The sequence below is a fragment of the Micromys minutus genome (assembly GCF_963924665.1).
Source record: "Micromys minutus genome assembly, chromosome: 9".
Taxonomy (NCBI): Eukaryota; Metazoa; Chordata; class Mammalia; order Rodentia; family Muridae; genus Micromys; species Micromys minutus.
This window is the reverse complement of record NC_137978.1, coordinates 43569112-43597101: the sequence shown is the minus strand read 5'-3', so window position 1 is coordinate 43597101 and position 27990 is coordinate 43569112. Positions and strand designations below refer to the sequence as shown.

Genomic DNA, 27990 nt, shown 5'->3' with positions numbered 1-27990 from the left:
CTCAGACATACTTCAAACAATAATTAAAAGGCAGTTTGATGAAGTAAGACTATCTGTAGATTTCTACCTAATAAAACTTGGGATATTCTTGGCAGGTCAGTAGCATTTATGAGGTCCTTATTATATGCCAGGGGTTTTCCTTCCTTCTTTATTTTTTAAAAAAGATGTTTTATGCCTATGAACATTTTCACTTGCATGCATATGTGTGCCAAATTTGTGCCTGGTGATCAGGGAAGTCAGAGGAGGGTGTTAGATATCCTAGAACTGAAGTTAGATGGAGTCCCCATGTGGGTAGTAGGAACTGAACCTTGTCCTTTGCAAGACCAAAGAGTGCTCTTAACCTCGGAACCATCTCTCCAACTCTGCCAAGGGTTTTCTTAAAAGTTGTAAAATTTTGTTTGTGTCTTTTGAGACAGGATTTCTCTGTGTCGTCCTGGCAGTAGATTTCTCTGTAGAACTAAGAGATTTGCTGGGATTAAAGGCATGTGCCACCACGCCTGGCTTAAAACGAGTAAATCCTTAATGTAGTGTACAAAACACATATAATGGGGCATTAATCATATGTGTATAATTCGAGGAACACACACACTTCTGTAACCATTACCAAGCACCCCAAAAGGTTCCATCATGTTCCTTCCCAATCAGTAGCCACAGGCTCAGAGACAAGCAGCATTCTGACTTCTACCCGGAGAAATCTTGACTTAGTTTCTGAGCAGCACCGTGTGCACACTAAGCCCTCCAAAGGGCCCTGCTCTCAGTCCCTGTCCTCAGAGTGCACTCACTAATCTGAGATGTTTTATCAGGCAAAAAAGTGGGAAGCAGGGGCAGGAAACTCATCAACCCGTATTAAGGCTCAAAAGAAGGAGGGAGTGGTCAGACAGAGACAAGGACTGAATCCATTGAGTTTCAGGGCCAGGGAAGGCTCGATAGAGGAAGACATTACACTGGACTCTGATGGGTGCGCAGGAATTTGTGTTTAGAAGAGTTGAAGCCACATTTCACCGGAGTCTGGTGGATTCTGAGAATGAAGAAGGGAGGCATCGCCCTGAGCTCGTGAAGCCACAAAACCCCTCTCTGAACACATTTGAGTTGGCATTTGAGTTGGGAGTTTAAGAAGCCTAGAAGAGGCAATTAAGTAAAAGGTCGTATTACAAAATAAGACCGTGAGAGGCTGGGCTCCAAGGGAGGAGCCAGAACTTCACCAGCCGGGAGCCATCGACTTCAGCTAGGGATAGAAAAGTTTCCCGGAGCCATTTTTTGAGGCTCAGGACGCAGGGTCTGCGCTCCGACTACGTAGACGCCTAGGATTCGAAGGGTTTCCCCGCGTGGACCTCCGCGGACAGCAGTCAGGCAGCTTGCCCACCTGCGCAGCTTTGCGGAGTAGCCTCGCAGGGCTGAATGCTTTATGTCCGAATCGACCAATGGGCTGGCGGCACCCGGTTGCCCTGGCTACGGAGCGGGCAGGGGCGGGGCCGGGGCACCGGGGCGGGGCTAGGGCGGGGTTATATAAGCGAGCTGCGGGCGCAAGGCGGGGCGTGGGGTCGGTGGCTGCTGGGCGCGCGGGGCGCAGGCCGCGGGGCCGGAGCCGGGGGAGCGAGCGAGCGGAGGCGCCGAGGATCCGATTCACTCGCTGGGGAGACCTATGGGCCGAAGCCGTGTAAATGCGTTTTAAGGCGAGTGCAGGAGATGGCTGGGGGGGCAACTTTGGGGAGCGGGCGCCCTCGGCTTTGGGCGCTGACCGGTCCGCCCCGCCCCCTTGCCTCCTCTCAGCAGGGGCCTCGGCTCCGCAACTGCCACTCCTCCTCGGGGTGTTGCACAAGTTTCGAGGTCACCGGCGACCCCCCCTAGCAGCGCGCCTGGCTCTGGCCCCCACGAAGGAGGACGGGGCTTGGTAAGGAAGCCTGGGGCTGGGATGCGGGACCCCTGCCCTGCACTCGAGAGAGGGGTCCCGCGGACAGAACCCACCGCTTGCCCTTAGAGCGTTCTTAAGCGTGTCAGAACCAACCTTCTATAAACGGGGAAAGTGACCCAAGGTCATGAAGCAGAGAGCAGACTAGAACTCAAGCTCACAGGTTTTTGGCCCTTTAGGTAGGCGTAGTCCGGACTGGAGGAAGACTTCCCCACTTAGGTTTCTCAGATCTGTCCCCACACTTTCTTTTCCTTCCAATCCCAAATTTCAGAACTGGAAAAGGACTCCAGAGCAACCCCATTTAACAGATGGGGATAATTGAGGCTCTAGCAGACACAAAATCACCGTTCCCTGCGAACCTCGGCTTCTCGGGCTTGTGCTGGGAGCGTAGAGCATGACTGGGCAGGGAACCGGGGCCTGGGGAGGTGAGGGATGCAGCCTGTTCCCCAGCGGTCTCCTCCATCTCCCTCTCCCCACAGTGTGTTGCATACTTTCTAAGGCGGTGGCCAAGGCAGCCAGCGGTGCTCCAAGCCGTTTCATCCAGCCCCTGGGCTCCTCCTGCTCAGCATGGCTGGCTACCTGAGTGAATCGGACTTTGTGATGGTGGAGGAGGGCTTCAGCACCCGGGATCTGCTGGAGGAACTCACTCTGGGGGCCTCCCAGGCCACCACGGTGAGGGGATGGAAATGGGTGTGGGTTGGTTGCCTTGTCCTCTCTGTCGGAGACCCTCAGTCTCTCATTTGGTATTGGTATTTACTTGCTATTTACTAGACTGTCCCCTTTATCACCAACCCTTGGTCCTTGCCTCCATATCTGCCCTCCCTGTGTTCCCCGCCTTGAGACCCCCCCCCCTCCCCGGCATCACCACACTTACGGTCTCCACAGCACTGGGAACCTAGGAGTTCCCATCACCAGCTCCGTGAAGCTCACCTTTAAGGCTTCACGGGAGAGCGCCCTTTGTAGTTGGTCCTCTTCTCTCCCAAGTCCCCATGACCTTCTCCTGTTTCTCTCACCTCCTGCAACTCTTCTCCCAAACAGAATCCCACAACAGCTCCAACTGCCACAGGACCCACAGCCACACTTTGGGCTCCCAAGCCCGAGTGTGATGAGCCATTGGGCTGTACCCTCGGGGCACTCTCTTCCCTTTACCTGTCTTCAGTCTTCCCTCCCACCAAGATGGCCTCTTCCTGATTTGCTTCTGGCTGATTCTCTAAGCTATTTTGCAGGACTCCCACCTAGCATTTATTAAAGGGACTTGTAATTACTTAAGGGCTACTTCTCTCCAGATCCAGGCTCTTTCGAGGTCTTTGGCTTTCTCTGTTTCTTAATTATTATGTTGGATACCAAATGGGTATCCATTAAAAAAAAAAAAAAAAAGAAGTTGCATGAAAAGTAAAACGAGTCCCAGGAAGGGCTTACCACAGTCTCATCCATGTCTGTGAGGACTAGGCATGGCTTACAAGTGGGGTGAGCACCTGTGTGACAGTGGCAGTGGGCCATAAGCCACAGTATCTGCCATCTAGGTCTGCTGCTTTGAAAGGACATGCAGAATGCAGCCAGAGCAGTAAATGCTATGGATTAAAATCTATTATGCATAACACATATATGTTATATATAACAACTATACATTCACACAAGCATTTAAGCTGAATGACAGGAGATTGAGAACTTGCCAGACCCGAGAGGGCATGGTGAAAGACAGACAGTGTATATATGGTTGGCTTTAGCTGGACTGAGGAGGGGCTGGAGCTGGTCACACAGCCTTAGATGTCAGCCTGAGCCTGCCTTCTGTCCTGGAGGACACGGGTGCCTCAGAGAGCTGCAGCAGGGCACTGGTGTCCAGTCTCCGGAAGGACTGTGGACAGTATGTGCAGGGAGGGAGCTGGCTCTCCAATCCGTTCGCCTCTTGCTGTGCAGGGCAAGGTGGCTGCCTTCTTCGTGGCCGACCTGGGTGCTGTAGTGAGGAAACACTTCTGCTTTCTGAAGTACCTGCCTCGAGTCCGGCCTTTGTATGCTGTCAAGTGCAACAGCAGTCTGGGTGTGCTGAAGGTCCTAGCTGAGCTGGGGCTAGGCTTCAGCTGTGCCAACAAGGTGAGCCCCTCTGTCCCTACACACTTCGCCTTGACGCTCACCAAATGTGGCCCTCCCTCGTTGGGGACTCCGGGAACAGGAGGGACCTGTACTTGACCATGACCTTCTGGGAAGGACACATACTCAAGAGAAGAGGAGCTCCAGGGAGGAGGGAGGAAGAAATGGGTGGAACTTGTCAGCTCTGAAGCTCCAGATAGGATCCTGAGATGTCTCTGGGCCTATGGGTCACACCTTTTAAATGGGCTTGGACTTGTCTTTGTATTTTATTAGTATAATTTTTTTTCCGTTAAGATAGGGATTCATGTGGTCCAGGCTGACCTTAAACTCACTATGTAGCTGATGCTGGCCTTGAACTCCTGATTCTCTTAACTTCATCCAGGTCTGGGATGGATCGTCGTGCCTGAATGTTTTTCTTCTTTTTAAAAGAAATACCCATATTTAAAATTTTCTACTTAGAAAAAAAAAATTAAACTTGATAGCAGTTTTAAAATACCTTGGCTTAGAGCAGTAAGTACTAATCTTGCAATTACAAAACAAAACCAAACCAGCCCTATGTGGCTGATTTTCCCCCCTTTTATAAGCTTAACTCGTGACTGTGTTTTTCAGACTAATCTGCCCCTAGTTTTGTTGTTGCTGCCGAAGGCCGTCTTCCTAATTTGATTTCGGCTTTTAATTTCCTCCTGGTGGCTTTCCTTCGGCTTTGTTTGTGTGCAGTCTGTAGTCCTGGGCTGTGGTGGAGTGGTGGCTGTCTGGGTGGGGCTCGCATGGCACTGAGCAAGACAGAGCCTTATCCTTCTTTGAGTTTCGTGCATTCTGTAGCTGCTGGATTAAGAGCCTTCTCGCTTAAGTCAGTCTCATTTACTCATTCACAAAAGGCTACCCCAGGTGAGCATTTAACTGTGAGCAAACACACAAAGGCCTCTCTTTCATGGTCCTTTCTAGAGAACTGAACAATGAAAACCGTGCGAACCTGTGCTATTGTAGGGGGGAAGTAGTGAGTGAAGTCGGGCAAGGGGGTCATACTTCGTTTGTTTTGAAGCAGTCTTAGTCCCCGTGTACCGAAGGCTAGTCTAGGACCCACTGTTGTCCACAGCCTGGCTCGGAGCTCTCAGTCTCTCCTGTCTCACCTCTCGAAATGCTGGGGTTCCAGGAGGATTCACATCACCACACCTGGCTGGATGGCACTTTTAGGTAGTCATCTGAGAACACAACCTCTGAGATTTTAAATTTACACTTGAATGGGGCAGAAGACCAAGCCAGGGGGAGAAGGAGAGGAACAACTTTCCAGGCAGAGGTCAGGGCCTGTGCCAAGCCCCCAGGAGAAAGTCGGCCTGATGGGCGTACCTTGTGATGTCAGCATCATCGTTTTCTTGATGTCTAGTCATTTCTGTTCTGAGGAGATCAGCATTGTGACTCGGTGATACAAACAGAGTCCTTGAAAGAATTTGTGGAGGAGAAAGGACAGCTAGCCTGGGCAAGCCTATGGGGCTAGAGATTTCAAAGTAAGGAAAATTCATACACTGGGGTGGGAGATGAGCAGCCAGGTTAACCTTTACTCGAAGGTTGACTGTGGTTCAGGAGTTCCTCTTGGTGGTCTTTGGAGGCTTTGTTCTGTGTGTGTCTGCCATGAAGCCCCGTGAGGCAGAAGGCTTTGCTCGCCCTGTGGCTGTCCATAATACAGCAAGTTCCTTACAGAGGCAGGAAGAGACAGGATCCCTTGGTTCCTTTGGACTAGGGATGACAAATATGGCAAAAGTCTACTGACTAGATCTCTCAGCGTCCGGAAACTCAGAGTGAGGTACTGGGTCCCCCGGTTTCACAGGGTAGCCGCCAAAGGACAGTTGTGGGGGATCAAAGACAGGAGAAAGGGGTGTGCTGAATATGTCTCCCATTGACTGAGCACTTCCTGGGTCAGGCTCTTTGCCAGGAATTTTCTGCAAATGATCTCATTCTTGAAACAGCTCCGTGAGGTTTCTCCTTTGCTGTGAGTTCATTCTCTTGCCCGGATTCTGACAACAGTCCCCGGAACACATATTTGATGCATAAGGAAGTGAGTCACAGAGGTTCAGTCACCTGCCCTGGGTCATGCCCTGGGAGATGCGGGCTTGAGTCTGGCAATATGACCTCAGCCTTTTTGGCCTTGCCTTTTCCAAGATTCTCGGAGAGGGCTGGCGGTGCAGTGTGGCTGGTGAAAATGTTCTCTCCTGCAGTGGTGGGTCACATAGATTGCTTGGTGTGTTTTACTTGAATAGGCCTCTGGCACTTATAACTCAGGCTTACCACACGCTAGGCTAGCACCATACCCCTGTTCCACATCTCTAGCCATCCCGTATAGGTGTTTTAAGGGTAGAGGCTGCCCTCTTCTGGTGGGTCACAGTGGGTGACCGTGATTGATGGTCTCCTACCTTTCCGGACTTAGACCAAAGGCCTGGCATGAACCATGGATGGATGTGCAGACAGGTAATCAGGCTGGAGGCACAGGCTGCAATTCCCTCGGTGCTCGGAGCCTCCTCCTCCTTCCCAAGGGACTCTTGCCTCCTAGCCTCTTTCCGGATTAATGTACCTCTCCCAGCCTACTCCCTTGCTCCCCCCTGTGGCTGAACACAGCAGAGCAGTCTGGATACACCTAAGAATTTCTTCTAATGTGGTACCCAGGGATCAGATAGGATGCACAGACTGATATATAATATATATTATTTAGTTAGGGTCTTATACAACTGAGGCTGGCCCGGAACTCTTGATCCTTTTAATTTTCTTTCTGAGTGCTGGAATTATCGTCATAAAAATACCACTACACCCAACTTATTAGATTTGCTTCTTTTTATTTTTATTTTTTTAACTACTAGATAGAGTCTACCTATGTGGCCCATGCTGGGCTCAAACCTGTGGCAGTGCCGAGATTACAGGCACGAACACTGCTCCTAGATTCTGGCAAACACCTTATTTCAAACATGATCGTGTAAGCCCAGCACGGTGGCACATACTTGTAATCGCAGCACCCGGAAGGCTAAAAGCGGGGAGGATTGTTGTGACTGAGTCTGGTCTGAGTTATATAACGAGTACCTACCTCAACACAACAAAAACAATGGCAGATAGCAACAACATCACAACCTGGTCCTCGTGGATATTCAAGTAGCATATTGATTTATCCACTTAAAGAGAACACAAGGGTGCTGGTTGTATGCCTTGGTAGAGGATAGGCATTCTCGAATTGGTAGATGATAAATGGTGTTTTGGAACACACAGCGTCTGCCTGGGAACACAGCAAGCATCTTGTTATCCGGAGAATGCCACGCTCAACACCACTCACAGTCACTTGAGTGTGGCTAAAATAGCTTGGGAAGCCTTCTGTGTGGAAGTGTTTGGATCTAGTCAGGGGAACTCTTTTTCTTATCATCTGTTAACAGTATTCAACCCAGCAAATATTCTTTCAAATAAAATCCAACAGTAATACAAGTTCCTAGCTTAAAGGTTTCAAAAGTGTACAGAAGAGAGAGATGGGGGCAGGGGAGGGGCAGAGCGAAGCGAGCTAGCTTCTCTGGGCCTGCCTTCGCCCTCGGAGAATACTTTTGCTGACCTATCCTGTGTGTATTTTTCTCGGTTTTTCATCTGCACAAGCTCTTTGGCCTGCACAGGTTTGGGATGCTGGCTCCTCCAATACCTACTATTTGGAATGGCGCAGCACCTCTGGACTCAAGCTCTCCCACCACCATCCACTGTCCGTTCCCTGCTGCCTGCCTCGCTCACTGAATGGCGACCTCAAATCTGTCCACTCATTCGGTGCATGGTCTCATATCCTTACCCCTCACTCCAACTTCCATCAGGCCATCCTCCCTCCAGAGCACCTCTTCTGTCCTTTCTAGAGTGGCTTTGCCATTTCTCTCAGGTGATTGTGACAGGCATGGCCCAGTCTTCCCAGTATCCCATAAAACCTTTCCTTGAGGAATCAGAATAAGAGCTCAGACCTTCCACTTAAAATGCAAGACTGACTCCTCCCCTCCCTCCCTCCTTCCCTCCTTCCCTTCCACAGGGTCTGTAATAGTCCAGACTGACCTTGAACTCTCAATCCTGTCTCAGCCTCCACGTGCTGGTATTGCAGGTATACATAGTCCCATCTGGCCGTGTGTCTGTCTATGGAACTCCTGAAGCAGATGTTCCATCAAGCAGGATAACGTGTAAACCCACACGCTGCTTCCTGGTTCCTAGGTGGTGGCTCTGCCCACATCATTGCCATGGCACGGAGCTTCACCCAGAACACCGCGGCATTCTCATCCCTCGGTTGGCCTTACAACCTCTGTGCAAGCTGCTCCCTCTGCGAAACTGTTATCCCTGACCTGTCCAGGGCTCCAGTGGGAGCTCCGCTTGCCCTTCTGACTCCTCGGGCTGTCCTTTGTCCTTCACACCCAGGGCCCCCCAGTCCCTAGCATGCTGCATGTTTTCACGTCATGTTGCCTTGAACCCGTTGGTCACTCTGCTGTTACTGTCTGTGCCTCTGCCCCACTAGCCTGAAAGCTCTGTAGAGTCTGAGATCCTGTCTTTATTCACTGCTTTTTTTTTTTTTTTACAACACCTGTCACAATCTGGCAAGTTAATAGATGCTCAGGAGATGCCTGCAGGGTAGGCTGAGCTCTGACAGTCAGTCTATATGACCTTGAATTAATGACTTAGCCTTCCACACCTCCAAGTCTACCTCGTAGGAATGAGAATGCACAGGATTGGAATGCAGTGGCTGAATCAGAGCAAGCCTCCCTGATTGAAGCTTACAGTTTAAATATTTATAACCACACGTATTTAAACCACAGGCCCTCCCAGGGCTACCTTTGTCTCTTTGTACCTTGTGTAGGGGGAGAGGGAGCATTTCATATTGACCCAGACTTGCTGTGGTGACAGACTTGTGTCTAGGATGTGTGTTGTGACAAGTCCAGTTCCAGAGTTGAATCTTTATGTCCCACGATGCCTCTTATTGACTGTCACTAAGGGCAGATGGACCTCAGTGTGTGTGTGTGTGTGTGTGTGTGTGAGCGTGTGTGCACGCACTCGTCCTCTGTGAAGTGTGCAAGTGAATAGTGGTATTTGATGGCTAAGGGCTAAGGGCCTTTTAGGAATTCATGTGTGTAAATAATCAGGGCTGAAAGCAGCCCAGTCAGAATTAGACTTACAATGGCTGCAAACAGCTCTTGTTTTCTCCTATTATGTTCCCCTACGGCTGTCTCTAGACTCCTTTATTCATGGAGAGGCATGTGTTTGCTTCATAGCCTCTTCTTTTCTCTTTTCTTCTCCCCTCCCTTCCCTTTCCGTCCCTTCCCCTTCTCTTCCCTCTCCCTCCCTTTCCTCTTCCCTCTTTCCTTCCTTCCTTCCTTCCTTCCTTCCTTGAGATGGGGTTTCTTTGTGTAGCCCTGACTGTCCTGAAACTTGCTCTATAGACCAGGTTGGACTAGACTGACAGAGATCTGCCTGCCTCTGCCTTCTGAGCGCTAGGATTAAAGGCGTGCGCCACCACAGCCAGTGCATAGCTTTTTTTAAAATGACATTTTATTTTTGTGTGTGCGTGTGTGTGTGAGTGAGTGAGTGTGTATGTGTGTGTCTGTGTGTGTGTGTGCATGTATGCAGGAGCTCCTGTGCTAAGACATCGCTGGCCTTGCAGTTTCTCATACCCCCTGCATGGGCTGTAAGGACTGAACGGAACAGTCCATCTAAGCAGGTCAGAACACTATGGGCAGTGAGCCAAATCAAGCCCACCCCCAGATTTCATTAACCCTGGCCAGACCACCATGCTAATTTATTTACGAGTTGTCAGCAGCTGGCTTGGTACTCGGAGGACAGTTGGGTAGTTGAGACAGACTGAATTGCTCAGGAAGCTGAAGCCAGTGACCACAGAGAGTGTTTCCTCGCACCGGGTGGAAAGTGCCTCATTTAGGACCTTCTTGTGACAGGTGCTCAGTGCACATGGCTACCTAACACTCAGCTATCACATCCACATCACTGATGCGGCAGGCGTGTGAGCCTCGATCAGTAACTGTGAGGAAGAACTGGGGGGAGGCTCAGTGCTGCATAAACCAAAACCGGGAGTGGCTAAGGATACAGCACATCCTATAGAGTGTTTGCCGAGCATGCACACAGTCTGGGACTGATCCTCAGCTACAGTTCTACTTCTGACCACATGGTGGATGGAGAATCCGACTCCACAGAACGGTCCTCAGACTTCCACATGTGTGCAAGGCACACACACACACACACACACAAGCACGCACACCCCACCTCAACACCTATACATCCTATGCAATAATAGAATGGATAGCAACAGGGGGCTGGAGAGATGGCTCAGTGGTTAGAGCACTGACTGCTCTTCCAGAAGGTCCTGAGTTCAATTCCCAGCAACCACATGGGGGCTCACAACCATCTGTAATGGGATCTGATGCCCTCTTCTGGTGTGTCTGAAGACAGCTGCAGTGTACTCATATACATAAAATAAATAAACAGATCTTTTAAAAAATAATAATATGCAATAATAATAAAGTAATAAAAAATTAAAGTCCATTTCAAGGTCAGCTTGAGTTACATGGTATCATCCTAGAAACAAAAATAACGGTTGGCAAGATGGCTCAGTTGGTAAAGGCCCTTTGCCACTAAGCCCAACTCCCTGAGCTTGACCTCTGGAGCCCATAGGGTGGAAGGAGAGAGCCAACTCCTGAAAGTTGTCCTCTGACCTCTACACATTCCTCCAAATACACCAATGTAATTAAAAAACTAAAAAACAAACTCCCAAAACAAGAGTAATGGGGTGGGGGGAAGAGACCCTGGGGGTTGGGAATGGAAGAGAATGCATTCATTGGCACAGTATAGGTCTTTGGATTGGCGGGTGATCTGTGTCAGAAAGACCCATGGCCTTGACTTCCTCATATGTTAGGTAATATATGTATGTGCATTATACACAGGTTCAAGTGCGCATTCACACACACATACACAACACACACACATACACGACATATACACACACACATACACACATGGAGAGGGGGAGAGGGAAAGAGAGAGAGGCCAAACCAACCTAATACAGGCTTTAACTCAGTTTCCCTTATGTGTGTGTGTGTTAAGAATGGCTGAGATCCTGTCTCTTGGCAATGTCCGAGCACACAACACAGTTACTCATGTGGTCATCTGGATGTCCAGTAGATTGCTGGAACTTATTGCTTTTGACCAGAACAACATCCTTTGTCCAGTATGTCCCTGCATCTCCTCCTCAGCTCCAGACTTAACCATCTTACTCTCTGCCTCTCTGACTTTGGTGTTTGTAGATTCCACATAGTTGATGCAGGGTCCGGGGCAAGGGCTCTGACAGAGTGCCTTAGGACCTGAGTTTGTCGAACAGCAGGTGATGGGGCTGTGGCTGTGGTCTCAGCGCTGGGAAGGCAGAAGACCAGGAGCTCACCGGAACTTGCTCTTTAGACAGTCCAGCCCCATCAGCGAGCTTCCAGGTTCATTGAAGGAGCCTGGCTCAGAAAGTAAGGGGGCAAATGACTGAGAAAGAAACTTGATGTTGACCTCTGGGTTTCACATACGTGTATACACACATATACCTGCACACATACATGCAAACATGTATACATCAAGCATATACCTTACACTAATCGAGTTGACGCATTCATTTTTCTTTTTGTGCCCAGCTCATTTCACTTGCCAAAATGTCCCCTGTGATGATTCACATTACAAATAATAGAATTTGCTGCTTTCAAAGGAATGAATTGTATTCTGCACATCCCGCATGGTGTTTCTGTGTCATGTAGCAGTTCCGAGATGATGTTTCGCTCACGGCTATAAAGCATTTTTATCATCTGCTTTCTCTCTCATTTCAGTAAGTCCTCTTTCCTCTTTCTCTTCCCAACTAGTCCTTTTTTCTTTTCTTTTTTCTTGGTAGGGGGAGGGTCTCACTACGTAGCCCTGTCTGGCCTAGAACTCACTATGACCACAATGGTCTCAAACACAGAGATCCGACAGACTCTGCCACCCAAATGCTGGGACTAAAGACATTTGTCAACACACTCCTAGCTTTGTGTTATTAACTACCTCAGGCTGGGGCGGGGCTTCCTAAGCACCAGTCTTGAAGGTCTTGTGCAGGTAATCACAGATGATGAGTAATTTTTATATTCTTCATGCTATTCCCCAAGCAATATTCATTAAACATCTGTTTGTCGGAAGCCAGTGAGTCTATACCAGTGTGAGTTAGAAACTGTGTGTCCCTGTCCTTTTTTTTTTTTTTTAAATGACTTATTTATTTTCATCCATATGGATGTTTTGCCTACATGTATGTATGTGTCGTGTGAATGCCTGGTGCCTGCTGAGGGTCCTCTGGAACTGGAGTTGTGGGTGGTTGTGAGCTGCCATGTGGGTGCTGGGAACTGAATCTAGGTCCTCTGCAAGAGCAACATGCATGCTTAACGGCTGAGCCTTCTCTTCAGCGCATGTGCCTCCCTTTCAAGGCATTTACCATTTGGAATAAATATACTGATCGTGTTAGAATGAGATTTTCTGCTTTCAGGAAGTTAGAATAAATATGCAAATATGTCTTGCCTTTGTCACGAATTGTGCAGTTTACCAGTCTCCTGTGTGCTCACAGCAGCGCTGCCCTGAAAGAACGGGTAATAAGTGTGACATGACTGTTGTGGATCTGCTGTCTTCAAGAGCTGCCACAGTGGTGGTACACACCTTTTGTCCTAGCACTCAAGAGGCAGAGACAGGGAGATCTCTGAGTTCGAGGCCAGCCTGCTCTACAGAGCCAGTTTCAGGACAGCCTGGGATACACAGAGAAACCTGTCTAAAAAACAACTCTCCCTCCAAAGCCAGCCAACCAGCCAACAAATAAAAAAAAAGCTAGCCCCCTTATGTTGGTAAACCAGTGTATGGTTACCAGCTTGCTCCTCATCTGGCTCCCCTGGGGCCTCCTCACCACAACCTCTGGAACTTCACAGGCAGAGATGGAGTTGGTCCAGCACATTGGTGTCCCTGCCAGTAAGATCATCTGTGCCAACCCCTGTAAGCAAGTTGCACAGATCAAGTATGCTGCCAAGCATGGGGTGAGACTGCTGAGCTTCGACAATGAAGTGGAGCTGGCCAAGGTGGTCAAGAGCCACCCCAGTGCCAAGTAAGCTGAAGGCCACTTATGTAGGGAGGCTGGGCTGCAGGGTGAGGGTGGAGGGGGAAGGAGTGGGCTGCTGGGGAAGAGATCCTCACCCTGGATGCCCCTTGGATTGCAACACACAGGAGGGTGGGGTGGTACTCTTGGATAGGAGCCAGATCCAGGGCAAACCTGTTGTAGCCCAGGTAGAAAAGGCCTAAAGGATTTCAAGGAGCAAGAATCCACAGCTGCAGGAAAGATGACATTTGACATGGGCTTTGAGGAATGAGTGAAAGTTGGGGAGGCATAAACAGCCAACCAAATATGTGGGTGTTGGTAAACATCATGGACCATGTAAGGGATAGTACAAGCATCATGTTGCTTGAACATGTGCAATGGGTGTGGGAAACTTTAACACTGGGATACTTTAACACTGGGATACTTAACACTGGGATACTTTAACACTGGGATACTTTAACACTGGGATACTTTAACACTGGGATACTTTAACACTGGGATACTTTAACACTGGGATACTTAACACTGGGATACTTTAACACTGGGATACTTTAACACTGGGATACTTTAACACTGGGAAACTTTAACACTGGGAAACTTTAACACTGGGATACTTTAACACTGGGATACTTTAACACTGGCAAACTTTAACACTGGCAAACTTTTTAACACTGGGATACTTTAACACTGGGATACTTTAACACTGGGATACTTTAACACTGGGATACTTTAACACTGGGATACTTTAACATTGGGATACTTTAACACTTGTCATAGGGGAGGGCCCAGGGCAAGTGGAGTGGGAATGGATATTTTGCTCTGGCTGTGGCTGTTACTAGCTCTTAGGGGTCCGAGGGAATAGTAGGGCGTCCAGAAGTCATTCTGGTTCACCCCAAACAGAGCACCCCTCATGTTTGAGGACTCTCCTTAGGAATCTTTTAAAACACGTGGTTCCCTCTTGTGTGATGTCTGAAAACTTAGGAAACCTGCCTGGTATGGGGTTGAATGAGAAGACCTGAGTCACCCGGGCTGGTCTGGATCCCGGAAGTGCCTCGGAAGTTGATTAGTAGTGCAGGGTGAGCTAGAAAGGCTGTGTGCTCAGTGGCCTCTCAGTTACGTGGTTCCCAGCTCATCAGTCCAAAGAGGAGCAGCTGGGCGTGGCAGTGTGTGTGTGTGTGGGGGGGGGATTCACTCAGCAGGATTGCCTCGTTTCTCCACAGGATGGTTCTGTGCATCGCTACCCAGGATTCCCACTCTCTGAATCACCTGAGCCTGAGGTTCGGGGCGTCGCTGAAATCCTGCAGACATCTGCTTGAGAACGCCAAGCAGAGCCATGTGGAGGTGGTGGGTGTGAGGTGTGCATTGGGAGCCAGCCGCCCTGCCCAGGCCCGACTCACTGTCCTCTCCCCGGGAATTATTTGTGGACATCCTGGGCCCTTAGCTGGGCCTGCAGCTTTGCCACCAGAGTGTCCTCTCTTTAGAAGGAAGGTTTCCTGGCATTTCTTTCCATAGCTCCACAGTCCCCAGGTCTTATCCCCGGAGGTTCTTCCCGTGGGCGTGGCCATGGGCGTGGCTTCGTGGGAGTTCTGCATGCCTATAGGTCAGAGGGCATAGCCATACTCCAGAGAAGTTTCTGTCCGAGATAGGGCCACTTCTCTAATTTGATTTATTCTGTACATCAGGTTCCATGCCCTGTGCCTCATGCCTTAATCCACACCCTCGAACAATAGGGGCTCTTCTCCCAGTCTGTAGTTGCTGAGACGTAAACAAAGCAAGTCTAGTGACTTTCCCTGGCCACATGATACCTTGGGACTCCAGTCCTCATCCCAAAAGGTCTCTCTCTCCAGAGACGCATGGAGGGATGGGAGAAGTGCTTCCTTCCGCTCCTTGCTTCCCCCGTGGCTCTCTGTAGCCTAATGTTCCAGGCCTCAGCCACTGCATCTGTAACACGGGGCTACCCGGACCTTGTATGTAAGCCGAGGCTCTTCCTCCCTTCCCAGCTTTCACATTGGCAGTGGCTGTCCTGACCCTCAGGCCTATGCCCAGTCCATCGCGGATGCCAGGCTTGTGTTTCAAATGGGTGCGGAGCTGGGCCACACGATGAACATCCTGGACCTTGGCGGTGGCTTTCCTGGCTTAGAGGGAGCCAAAGTGAGATTTGAAGAGGTAACTGCGTGGTCAAGTGTGGCTCGGTGGTTATTTTGCGGTGGGGAAGGGCACATGGCGAGCGAATGGAGCCCGCTGGGCATTACCTCTGGCCCGACTGCCAACACCTTGGGCTTGGTGGATTGTGTTGCTATTTATTAACCCCGTGTTGTGGCTCAGCTTGGCGCATAGTCTATGTCACTTCCCAAGTCCACAGCAGGACTCACTGTACCCCACCTCTGCTTGACTCCAGCCCATGTACTTAGCTAGCTAGTTAGAGGCTCCGCCAAGGTATCTTCACTTTCCATGAACTCTACAGTGGTCTAAGCATGTCTGCCTTATTTACGCTCCGAAGGGCTGGTAAGAAACCTGGTGGGAAGGGCACGGAAGGAAAACCAACCGTGGCTTTGCTCCCTTTGTATCCAACATGTGTTGTAGTGATTCCCATTCTGACCCCCTAGGGGGCGCATCTCCTTAGTAGTGCAATACTTCTGCAGTCTGTGACCCGAGGAAGGCCCCACATGTCCCAGGAATTAGCCTTGAAATTGAAAGTTGTGGCCTTGTACATAGCAGAAGCCCAGTGGACTTCCCCGTGCTCAAACTGGATATGATGAAAACATTTATTTGTGTGGGTAGGACATTAAAAATCCATCGAGCAGGCTGGAGAGATGGCTCAGAAGTTAAGAGCACTGACTGCTCTTCCAGAGGTCCTAAGTTCAATTCCCAGCAACCACATGGTGGATCACAACCATTTGTGATGAGATCTGATGCCCTCTTCTGGTGTGTCTGAAAACAGCTACAGTGTACTCATGTGCATAATGTAAAACACAATTCTTAAAAAAAAAAAAAAAAAAAAAAGAATCCATCCAGTGCAACAGGTTATAACAATATACCTGTGCTGGTATCACATGCTTATAATCCCAGCACCTGGGAGGTGGATGTAGGCGGTCATAAATTCAAGGCCAGCCTCGGCTACAATAACAAACCTTTCTCCCATAAGACAAAACAAAACAGTAACAAAAACCTCCAAGCCCACATAACTCAGTTGTCTTTATAATTAGAAGTAGTGTTTGCATATGAATTAAAGGACCCCCCCTAAAGAGATTCGAGGTGACCAGGCTCGTCCACAGGTGACAGCTTTGCACTTAGATTCTTTCTGGAATCTAACCTACTATGTAACATGCTACCTGAAATCTAGCACCAAGCATTCCAGGAAAGAATATCCCTTTCTGTGGGATTATCTGGAGGAGTGAGCTGTATGAGGTCCTCACTCCAGCTCCACCCCCAGCCTCCTCCCTCCTGGCTAGCTGTCACCCCCAGCCTCCTCCCTCCTGGCTAGCTGTCACCCAGCTACCAGCTGGGACCTTTCCACTGCCAAATTCTCCCCGAAATCTCATGGTCCCGCACATTCTTCTCCCCAGATTGCTTCAGTGATTAACTCAGCCTTGGACCTGTACTTCCCTGAGGGCTGTGGTGTGGACATCCTTGCTGAGTTGGGGCGCTACTATGTGACTTCTGCCTTCACTGTGGCCGTCAGCATCGTCGCCAAGGAGGAGGTTCTGGACCAGCCCAGCAGGGAGGGTAGGTGCGGTACCAGATGGGCAGCAGAGCCCATTTCTTCCCTGAAGCTGAGACAGTGGCTGGCTAAGCAGGCGTGGGGCCTTCTGGAGAATGGGTATTTTCTGTAGGGAAAGTTGTGGTCAGTTTCCCTCACCCCAAAGACAATCTTATCCCTTTATTCCAGTGGTCCCCAACCTTCCTAATGCTGTGACCCTTAATACAGTTCATATTTTGGTGACCCCTACCATAAAATCATTTTATTGCTACTTCACAAATGTAATTTTGCTCCTGTTATGAGTCATAATGTAAGTGTCTGCTATTTCCGATGGTCTGAACTGCTGCGGATGAGCAAGGGATGAGAAAGGGAGTCAAAGAGAATGAGAGTGAAGAGGTTATTGGGTAGCTGGAGGTGAGCTTGCATTTGACCCATGTCTGCCTCTGCCCATCCTTTCTCATAACGTCACGGAAACATATTTGTTGACACAGGAAGAACACAGGCAGGGACAGATTAAGGCATCAGTTCCGGGGCATAAGGTTGATAAAGAGCAGTGCTTGGAGTTCAGCTCAGGCTGACTCGGAGCTCCAGTGCCCACACCACTGGCACCAGGCTGACTCGGAGCTCCAGTGCCCACACCATTGGCACCAGGCTGACTCGGAGCTCCAGTGCCCACACCATTGGCACCAGGCTGACTCGGAGCTCCAGTGCCCACACCATTGGCACCAGGCTAACTCGGAGCTCCAGTGCCCACACCCCTGGCACCAGGCTAACTCGGAGCTCATGTGCCCACACCACTGGCCTCAGTGACTTATTTGCCCTTCCAGATAGACACGGGGATCTTTCGGAGCACTATAAGTGACCGGTGTCAATGAATGTGATTTTGGGCTTTGTCCTCTGTCCCAGGGCCCTCATCCTGGAGAGCCTCACAGTGCTGTGCTCTTCCCAGATAGAGCTTGTTGGCAGTGGGAGGGTGGGGTGGGGGACCAGCATGGTCAGTTTGTGTGCATGTGTGCATTCATGCTTTCTCCTGATCTCTGATAGACTTGGGGGACTATCCTACCTAGGGTGGCTAGCCCACCTGGTTTCTTACTCTGAAACACCTTCTCCCTTGTCATGTGCCTCTGAGAAAGTGGCTTAATGTCCTGGTGACCTGAGTTTGGGTGAGCTGCCTTCCTGCTTTTACTAGGGCCTCGAGCAGCTCAGAGGCAACAGGGAATTATGACCTCATGACTCAGCTGCTCAGGGGAGTCTTCCCAACTCGGAAGTGGACCCATGTCACCAAAAAGATGGCTTTTAGTGGCCTTTGTTGCAGGGTCTGTCTCATAGCTGAAGAAGGACAGCCCTTTGCCACACAGCCCTTTCCTTACTGAGCCCACTGTGGTGCCAGCCTCTGACTCCCAAGCCCTTGGCATTCTGCTTGTGTAGCCCCATTCTCTTCCTTCCTTGCAGAGCAAACCGGTGCAGCCCCTAAGAGCATTGTGTACCACCTTGATGAGGGCGTTTATGGGGTCTTCAACTCAGTCCTGTTTGACAACAACTGCCCCACCCCCACCCTGCAGAAGGTGAGCCCACCCCTGTGCATGTGCATGGGATTTCATCTAACGTTTACTTATCTTTGTGATGCCAGGGCTCGAACCGGAGGCCTCAGAAATGCTGAGTGGTGCTGAGCATGACTGTCACTGAACTGTATTCTCAGAGTGTAGCTCAGTGGCAGAGAATGTGACTAGCACACAAGAGGCCCCGGGTTCAATGCACACTAAAAATGGTTTTAAAAAATAGAGAAAAGATCTAGGCATGGTATGTACTTGAAATCTAACCCTCAGGATACTGAGATGGAAGTATTTTGAGTTAAAGGCCAGCCTAGACTTCATAGAACCTGTTAATAATAATAATAATAATAATAATAATAATAATAATAATAATAATAATAAATAATAATAATGTAAGGGGGAAGATTAATGCTCACAGTCTTACCATGCAGAATGTTGTATTTCTTTCCATTCTTTTAGAAAACACAAGCTACTTGTTTTCGTGACACTGGGGTGATGTTGCTTCATCGTCTTCCATTTCCTTTACATGAGGTGTAGCTATCGCTGTGCCATTGCCTCAGCTTACAGGTTTTCTGTGGCTAAGCAGTGCTTCAGTCAATATAGACCTGACTGCTTGGCTTCCTGTTTCCAGCACTGAGTGTTCTGATGGATGTCTGTGATTCCCCACTCCGCCATTAGTCCCTAGAAGCTTGGCAGTCATAGATTTTCATATGAACGGGAACCAAAGCAACACAGCATACGGGCCTCCAGCAGCTTTAGCAGGGCACAGTTGAGTAGGGAAAGACAATCAGACAATCCTGTCTGTGCCTATGTCCTCACAGCCAGCATCTCCCTAAGGCCCTCTCTACTTCTAATCCCATGGCAGGCAGGGGGAGCCCATCTCTTCCTCATTCAGGGGCCTCCATGTGGTGCACTGGCCTTGAGGGGTCTTGTTCCAAAGTTAACTATGGTTTCCAGTCACGGCTGCTTGTTTGAGGAAGCCCCCCCCCCCGATGCACAGAGGAATCCAGTTTTTTACATTCTGTATTTTGTGTGGCACTCCACAGCCTACTATTCAGATTTAGGGACCAGGCTAGACTAGGCCAGCCTAGTAGCTTGCTATTTACAGTTCCCATTTCCTACTTAAAAAACAAAACAAAACAAAACTGTCTTACTTATTCTTTGAGAATTTTATACATATCAATAACATGTCCTGGTCATTCATAATCCAGTCCCCTTCCTCTGACCCCCACATCCCAATGCATCCCATGACCACTGTTGCACCCCCAGCTTTAATAACCCACTGAGTGTACTAGTGCTGCCTGCTGAGATGCTGATGGATCTCGGTGCCTGGTCTTGTGCAGGTAATCATGGCTGTAAAGAGTCCATGAGTGCAAAAGCGAGTTTCGATTCTCTGCGTTGCTGCTTATGACAGGCGTCCTGGACCCAGGATGAAAGCGGCACTGATCTATGGTTATAAACAATTCTCAACCTGTGGGTCTCGACCCCTCTGGGGTCAGATGACCCTTTCACAGGGGGTCAGATATTCTGCATATCTGATATTTACAACATAACTCACAACAGTAGCAAGATTACAGTTATGAAATAGTAACAAAGTTTATTATGGTCGGGGGTCAACACAACATGAAGAACTGTGTTAAAGGGTCGCAGTATTAGGAAAGCTGAGAATCACTGGTCTAGACAAATATTTAGAAGGCAATTTGTCAGTGAGCCCATTTAGAAAGACAATGGTCATTGGTTTCCCCCTAGAGTCTCTGACTTCTGAGCCATGGGCCTCTGATCAGGTCTACAGTACTGGGCATGGCATGAATCCCTTTCGAGGGTCAGGCCTTTTTAAGGTTTTGTTTCTGATTTTGCGACAGGATTTTTCTATGTCTCACAAGCACCTCAAGCTAAACTTGCTCAGATCTGAATTCTTAATTTCTAACCCATGGTTCCTTCTCTCAGTGGTCAGCCCAGCTGAAGGTCTTGGTGTGGTGGCTTCTTGCCTTCCCTGTCTTCCCTCATGGAGTACACCTGCAGTTCTTGAGGACTAGATCCCAACTCTATTTGAGTTTATCTCCTTTTTTTCCCTGTTGTTACCATCCTGTGGGCCACCCCCTGTTTGAACCACCCAAGCGACCACCAGGCCTCTCCTCCTGCCTGCCTACCATCCATCCATTCACTACATTGCAAAGAAAGTCACTCTTTCCACCCTCCCTCCCTTCCTCTCTCCCTCTCTCCATATATATGTGTATGTGTATGTATATGATGTATATGTATATATGTATATTTAAAAGACAGGATCTTATAACAGCTGGCACTGCCACAGTCGAGTGTAGCTGCTGGAACCAAACAGACTTTGGCAGTTAGAGACAGAAAGGGGAAAAGCTCACCACCTTAATGAACGCTGGCCATCGTCCTGGCTCCTCACCTGCTGTGCACACGTGGTGCCTCATCACTGCCTGCCTCACGGATGTGCGGGAACAGTTGATACTATGGGCTTATGGCTGTGGCTTCTGTGTTAAGCATTTCACACGGCATTACTCTCAATTCTCGTAAGAATCCTTTAAGGTACATGCAATTGATCTAGTTTTCTGATGAGAAAACTGGCCTTTGAGGGGCCGAGTTCCTTGCTGAGTCTCAGACCTAGTAAGGTGGAATGCTTATTTCCTGAGGACTGAGCCGCCCGGGTGGGCATGCTTTATTCATCCTTATCATCTGCTGGTGTCAGAGAAGAAGCTCTTGTGAAAAGACCACCTTCCTTCCACAGTCTCTGTGTCACCAGTGCTGTGGGGTCTTGTTACTCCCATTCACGGGCATCCTCCATGTTAGAATGACCCTGAGGGAATGGTTCATCTGACATTGTTAAGATGGAATTATCTTTAAGAATGATATTCTAGTGATGGATCCCTAAAGTCTTACCAGGCTCAGGAGCATCTTCAGGCCCTTTGCTTGAACATTTCCAGCAGACTCTCCCACAGTCTTCACCAGTATCCTACACTCCATCACCACTGTCTTACACACCATCCCCACTGTCCTACACACCACCACTGTCTTACACACCATCCCCACTGTTCTACACACCATCTCCACTGTCCTACATACCACCACTGTCTTACACACCATCCCCACTGTCCTACACACCATCCCCATTGTCCTACACACCATCCCCACTGTCCTACACACCACCACTGTCTTACACACCATCCCCACTGTCCTACACACCATCCCCACTGTCCTACACACCATCCCCACTGTCCTACACACCATCCCCACTGTCTTACACACCATCCCCACTGTCTTACACACCATCCCCACTGTCTTACACACCATCCCCACTGTCTTACACACCATCCCCACTGTCCTACACAACCTCCCACTGTCCTACACACTTGTACCCCACAGCAAGCATAGTGGCTGCTTGTTGGCTGTTTCATCTGAAATGACATACTTTACAATTGTCTTCATAGGAACATTTTAATTGTGTTAATTGTTTATTGTTAATTGTTGGTGCCAAGGCCTTTACAAAGATGTTGTTTTTATTTTATGTGTCTGAGTGTTTTTCTGCATGTAAACATATGCACCATATGCATACAGTGCCTGCAGAGGCCAGAAGAAGACACTGCATTCACAAGAGTTGGAGTTACAGAATGTTGTGAGCTGTTATATGGGTAGTTGGAACCAGATCTGGTTCCTTGGGAAGAGCAGCCAGTGTTCTTAACCACTGAGCCATCTCTCCAGTTCTATCAACGGTTTAAAAAAACAAAATGTAATCTTACCCCAAGACTCTCATAAAATCTCCTTGTATTTTACTATCCCTCCTCCCACCCAATCTACCATCCCTCTTCCCACCCAATCTACCATCCCTCCTCCCACCCAATCTACTATCCCTCCTCCCACCCATTCTACCATCCCTCCTCCCATCTAATATACTATCCCTCCTCCCATCTAATCTACCATTCCTCCTCCCACCCAATCTACAATCCCTCCTCCCACCCAATCTACCATCCCTCCTCCCATCTAATCTACCATCCCTCCCACACACCCAATCTACCATCCCTCCTCCCATCTAATCTACCATCCCTCCTCCCACCCAATCTACAATCCCTCCTCCCACCCAATCTACTATCCCTCCTCCCACCCATTCTACCATTCCTCCTCCAATCTAATCTACCATCCCTCCTCCCATCTAATCTACCATCCCTCCTCCCATCTAATCTACCATCCCTCCTCCCACCCAATCTACAATCCCTCCTCCTACCCAGTCTACCATCCCTCCTCCCATCTAATCTACCATCCCTCCTCCCACCCAATCTACCATCCCTCCTCCCACCCAGTCTACCATCCCTCCTCCCATCTAATCTATTATCCCTCTTCCCATCTAATCTACTATCCCTCCTCCCACCCAATCTACCATCCCTCTTCCCATCTAATCTACTATCCCTCCTTCCATCTGATCTACTATCCCTTCTCCCACCCAATTGTACTTTGTATTTATGAAGTACTGGAATAAATGCTGTTTTAGACAGTCCACTATTTTAGATGTTTATATACAGCAGGTACACTTAGGTACTGTGGAAATAGTTCAGTTGGCAAAGTGCTTATTACACATGCATGAGAACCTGAGTTTAGTCTCCAACACCTGTGTAAAAAACAAACAGGTTTGGTGGTACACACTTGTCATCCCAGCACTGGGGACACCATGGGAAGCAGAGCCCTGGCGATTACCAGCCAGTTAAACCTTCGTTAGTCATCACATTTCCAGGTCCCAGGGAGGCTGTCTTAGTCACTGTTCTATTGCCTGTGAAGCTACACCACGACAAAGGCAACTCTTATAAAAAAAAGCATTTAATTGGGGCTGCTTGTACTTCACGATCATCATGGCAGGGAGCAGGCAGGCATGGCACTGGGGAAGGAGGAGAAGGGAGACTGAGCCTGCCATGGGTGTTTGAAACTTCAAAGCTCATACCCAAGGCCACATCTCCTAGTCTTTCTCAATCAGTTCTACCAACTGGGGACCAAGCATTCAAACACATGAACCTATGGGAGTCATTCGAATTCTCATTCAAACCACCATGGAGACCCTGTCTCAAAATTCAAGGTAGATGGCTCCTGAAGGATGACACCAAATGTTGATCTCTGGCCTCCATATGCATGGACACACACACACACACACACACACACACAAGTTCACCCGAATACACAAGAGTATGCATATAGCCTGTTTTTCTATGTATATCCTTCCCATTATAAATCCTGTAATGCCAATATTTCTTATTATGTATGCATATATACCTGTATCTCCGTATATACATACACACATACACATACATATATACATGTAACTACACACACGCAGTAACGAGAACAGAGTCAGAAAGCACAGGTTCAGAACCCAACTCTGCCACAAGGCAGCAGAGAAATCATAGGCAGGCCACTGAATGGCTGCTGAAGCCTGACGCTCTGCTTTCCTTCTTTGGAAAATGAGGGTGCTGACCTTTGACTCCCGAAGTCACTTCTGGCTCTACGTAAGGCTATTCTAGCAAGCCTCGATACAGTTAGGGAGGGGCTTTGCTTGGTCTGCAGTTTAAATCAAGAACCCGAGCATCATTCAGCAGCTCAGTGCCAGCTTGGCTTATACTAAGCACTGAGCTGGACTCATGTACCTGCATTTTCTGTGTTGACAGTGATGAGCTTTGTGCATGTTGCCTCTCCTTCCCGTTCAGGGATGAATTCCTTGGTTCCCGAAGGGGATTTCTGGTCATAAAGATGGACTTGATTAGCTGAAATTTCTTCTCTGATCTCTGTACGTCCACAAATAGGGTTTTGACCCAAAGGTCATGTCCCGCTGTCACACTCTGCCTTTGTCGCTGCCTGTCAACTCTCTTTCTCCCATTGAAAATATTTTTGAATGTTTTATATGGTATATGAATTATTCACTTGAAAAAATTTCAGGTTTGGTTAAGGGCCCATCAAGTCCATGTACCCCGAATTCCTGTGCACCCCAGCCCCTTTTAAAGATAGGGTCTCTCTGAGCCAGGTCCTCCGTCTCTGCCTTCCTAGCCTGAGATTATAGGCATGTTCTGCCATGTCCCTCTGGGGACTAAGCCAGGAGCAGCTGGATGTGGCTAGCATTGCAGCAGACAGAATAAGGGGCCAGTGAGGCCATCAGAAGACCCACCCACATTTCTCCGTCAGCTGCGGCCCCTCTTGCAGGAGCCCCAAATTGTGGCAGAAAGCACTGATGCTTTAGTTGCCCAGAGGTGGGCCATCAGAGGTCTTTTTTCCCTTTGGAAATCGTTTAAGAAGAAAGTTTGCTGTTAGTTGGTGGCACATGTCTTTAATCCCAGCACTCGGGAGACAGAAGCCGGTGGAATTTCTGTGAGTTTGAGGCCAGCCTGGTCTACAGAGCAAGGTTCCAAGATCACCGAAGTTGGGAGTCAGTGTGTTTGACCCTTGGGCCCTCTGTAGACTCTTCCAGGTCAAAGACTCGGGTGACAGTCTGTTGGTCTGGGACCTGAGTCAGGTGACTCTTACTCCCCTGTGGGTTTCCGGCTTCTGTCTCCTGGCCATGCATCCTAGAGGAGGAAGCTTCAGGGCTGGAAGAGAGGCTGGGAAGGAGCTCATGGAAAGGGCTGTGGGGGTGTGGACGCAGAGGAGGTCTGAAAAGTGAACAGTGTGGCTGGACCCACAGACCCAGTGACAGCAAGTTTACTAGTGTGAACCCCTCGGACTCTTGGCGTCTGCCAGCCGGCTTTAAAAGATCTGTGTGAACCGACTTATTTCCCCTTTCAGTGGCCAGGTAACATAGGCGAGATTTAATCCCTATTTTACAGACAAGCAACCTGAGGCTCAGAGAGGTTTATGTTCTTGCCTGAAGTCACACTGCTAGTGTTGGAGTCTGGAAATCGGGTAGTCCTTAAATACTACCGATGTTGGCTGTGGGAGCTATGGCAGGTGTCTGAGGAAGGAAGTGCTGAGGGTGTGGTACTGAGGTGTTACCCCCTTCTCTCCTACAGAAACCATCTGCGGACCAACCGCTGTACAGCAGTAGCCTGTGTGGCCCAGCAGTTGATGGCTGTGACTGTGTGGCTGAGGGCCTGTGGCTGCCGCAACTACAAGTAGGGGACTGGCTGGTCTTTGACAACATGGGTGCTTACACCGTGGACACAAAGTCCCTCTTTGGGGGGACCGAGGCCTGCAGAGTCACTTACGCCATGTCCCGGCTAGCCTGGTAAGAGGGGCCTACTATGAGGCAGGGGGAGGGAGTTGGGCAGAAGAGTAGGGAGAGAGAGCTCAGTCTGTCGCTTTGGAATCCAGTTTAGCCACCTAGGTAAGGCCTGTGATGGGCATCTGGCTATGGTAACAGGGGATGCTCAGCCCCCAATGGGGCATATAGTCCTATGACTGGAGCTGTGCCGGATAAGGGCTCCGTCCCGGCCAGGTGAGAGCCAGCAGGCAATGGAGTTGAGAACCTGGGAGGCCCAGCCTGGGCTTGGTCTTGAAGGCAGCAGGAGCCATTAAGGGTTTTACTGTAGGTCCAAGCTACATTTACGGACAAGGAGACCAAGGGGCAGAGCCTCCCACTTGCTCCGACTTGCTGTTGTGTGAAGCAGCCAGGAGGGAGGCCTTCCTGCCCTTGGGGGACTGGAATGTGTGGGACACGTGGGAAATGAATGTGAGGAATTGAATAGGAGGAGTAGCCCCCAGAGGTAAAAGGCAAGCTGGCTGGCTCGTGCCGTTTCCCTCACAGCGCCCCCTAGCGTGTACCCCCGCCTGCCCAGTGAATGACTAGGGTGCTAAACTACAGAGGCATGGCCGCAGTAAGGGATACAGCCACATCCCCTGCCCCGTTGTTGGTGAAGGGATGCCAGGGGTGCAGACACGGAGCCTTTGATATCAAGGAGAGCTGGTGTGTGAGAAGGGCCCTGCGGTGTCTACAGGGCTCCAAACCTGGATGCTGGGGAGGAATTGGCGAGCATGGGCCATGCAGATAGGACAGCATGCCGCTGGGGAGGGATGTGCCGCAGGTGTTATAGTGGCATCTGGGGGTGCCACAGAGAACATGGGGTACACAGGGGTCAATCTTCTAGACTGTGAGTCTGGCAGGAAGGTGTGGAGCGGGACTGGACTCTACAGAAGCAGGGGCCACAGGAAGCCCTGGGCCTCCGTCCCCACGTCACTTGTCATCCCCACTCGTCTCTCGCTCTCAGGGAAGCACTCCGAGGGCAGCTGCTGCCTACAGAAGAAGACCAGGACGCCGAGGGCGTGTGCAAACCTCTGTCCTGTGGCTGGGAGATAGCAGACACCCTGTGTGTGGGCCCCGTCTTCACCCCAGCAAGCATCATGTGAGCGGGCCTGTTTTCCCAGAGAATCCCAGCGGGGCCAAAGAGATGCCTCCGGAGAGGTGGGCATGGCGGCAAGCTGGTACCCTCTGGCCAGGACTCTGGTGCTTGCTCTGCCCCGCCCCCACGCTCCACCTGTAGTGTTTCTGCCCTGTAAATAGGACCAGTCTTACACTCGCTGTAGTTCAAGTATGCAACATAAATCCTGTCCCTTCCAACCGTGTCTGCCTCTGCAGCGTGAGGGGCCTGGCCATCCAGGTATGGGGGGGTGTGCTTGGGGTTGCTCTTAGTCTCCTCCCCCCCTTTGTAAATATGGATCAAATAAATATTTAGTTTTGTAAAAAAAAAAAAAAAAAAAAAAAAACTTCAGTGGACTCATTCAGATAGCAGCCTAGCAAGGCTGAGAGAGACTGACCCACCCAACATATAAAAACCAGTTCCTCACTTCAGCCCCAACTCTCTGCTCCTGAACCTCACCATTACCCACTGTCATCTGTCTCTGATTCATCGCCGTCTTCCTCACAGGCCTCCATGTCAGGCGTCATGAGGTGGGGTGAGGTGAGGTGGGAGTCAGAGTTGCGACCTTTCCTAAACCTATGACTGGCCATGGCCTCTGTAACCCACCTAAGGCTAAGGCCTGGCCCCGAGAAGCTTTAAAAATAGAGAGCAAAGAAGTGGGGGATGGGTGCTTTGTTGTTCCAGGGCACAAACCCAGGGCTTTGTGTATGCTGGGCCAGTGCTTTGCCACTGAGCCACGATTGTGGCCCATCACCCTGTCCCCAGGATGTTGCGTAGACTGCGCAAGCAGGGAAGGCAGAAACAGTAACCACATGTGCGGCTTGCTCATGCAGCAGCTATCCGAACAAGGCCGGCACAGAGCATCGCTGTGCCCGGTACCACGGGTCCCAATGTGTCCACAGACTGGCAGTTCTCACCAGGACACAGGCTCCTTCCTAGTGCCACAGTCTCAAGTTATGCTCCTGGTGTGTGTGTGCTGAGCAAAGCTGTTCAAATTTAGACTTCCCCTCGCTTCTGTGAGCGTGCTAAAGATGGTTCTTCCAGATATAAGGAAACTGAGACAAGGTCACATGCCATAAAATTATCTTTACTTTTTTAGAAAAACTGATACTATTTATTGTGTGCATGTGTACAGGCACACATGTGCAATGGTGCATGGTGTGTGTGTGTGTGTGTGTGTGTGTGCATGTGTGTGTGCATGTCAGAGGACAGCTTTTAGGAGTTATTTCTCCCATTGTGTAGGTCCTGGGGCTTGAACTCAG

General features: G+C 49.6%; 1 protein-coding gene across 1 annotated transcript; it reads left to right on the top strand.

Moving 5' to 3' along the window:
• The first annotated feature begins 1539 nt into the window (after positions 1-1539).
• On the top strand, positions 1540-26933 carry AZIN2 (antizyme inhibitor 2). The gene is made up of 11 exons (XM_080921183.1): positions 1540-1673; positions 1771-1891; positions 2389-2581; positions 3827-4000; positions 12967-13139; positions 14351-14485; positions 15131-15296; positions 16697-16856; positions 18283-18395; positions 25385-25599; positions 26579-26933. Exons 3-11 carry the CDS (start codon positions 2477-2479, stop codon positions 26715-26717), a joined length of 1380 nt encoding a protein of 459 aa, XP_080777309.1. The 5' UTR covers positions 1540-1673; positions 1771-1891; positions 2389-2476; the 3' UTR covers positions 26718-26933.
• Positions 26934-27990: the final 1057 nt, after the last annotated feature.

Excerpts from the sequence above, each read along its gene's own strand:
- AZIN2 (XM_080921183.1), top strand. The coding sequence starts at position 2,477 with ATGGCTGGCTACCTGAGTGAATCGGACTTTGTGATGGTGGAGGAGGGC. Across the intron at positions 14,486-15,130 it reads GTGGAGGTGGTGGGTGTGAG|CTTTCACATTGGCAGTGGCT; the intron begins GTGTGCATTGGG and ends CTCCCTTCCCAG. Across the intron at positions 15,297-16,696 it reads CCAAAGTGAGATTTGAAGAG|ATTGCTTCAGTGATTAACTC; the intron begins GTAACTGCGTGG and ends TCTTCTCCCCAG.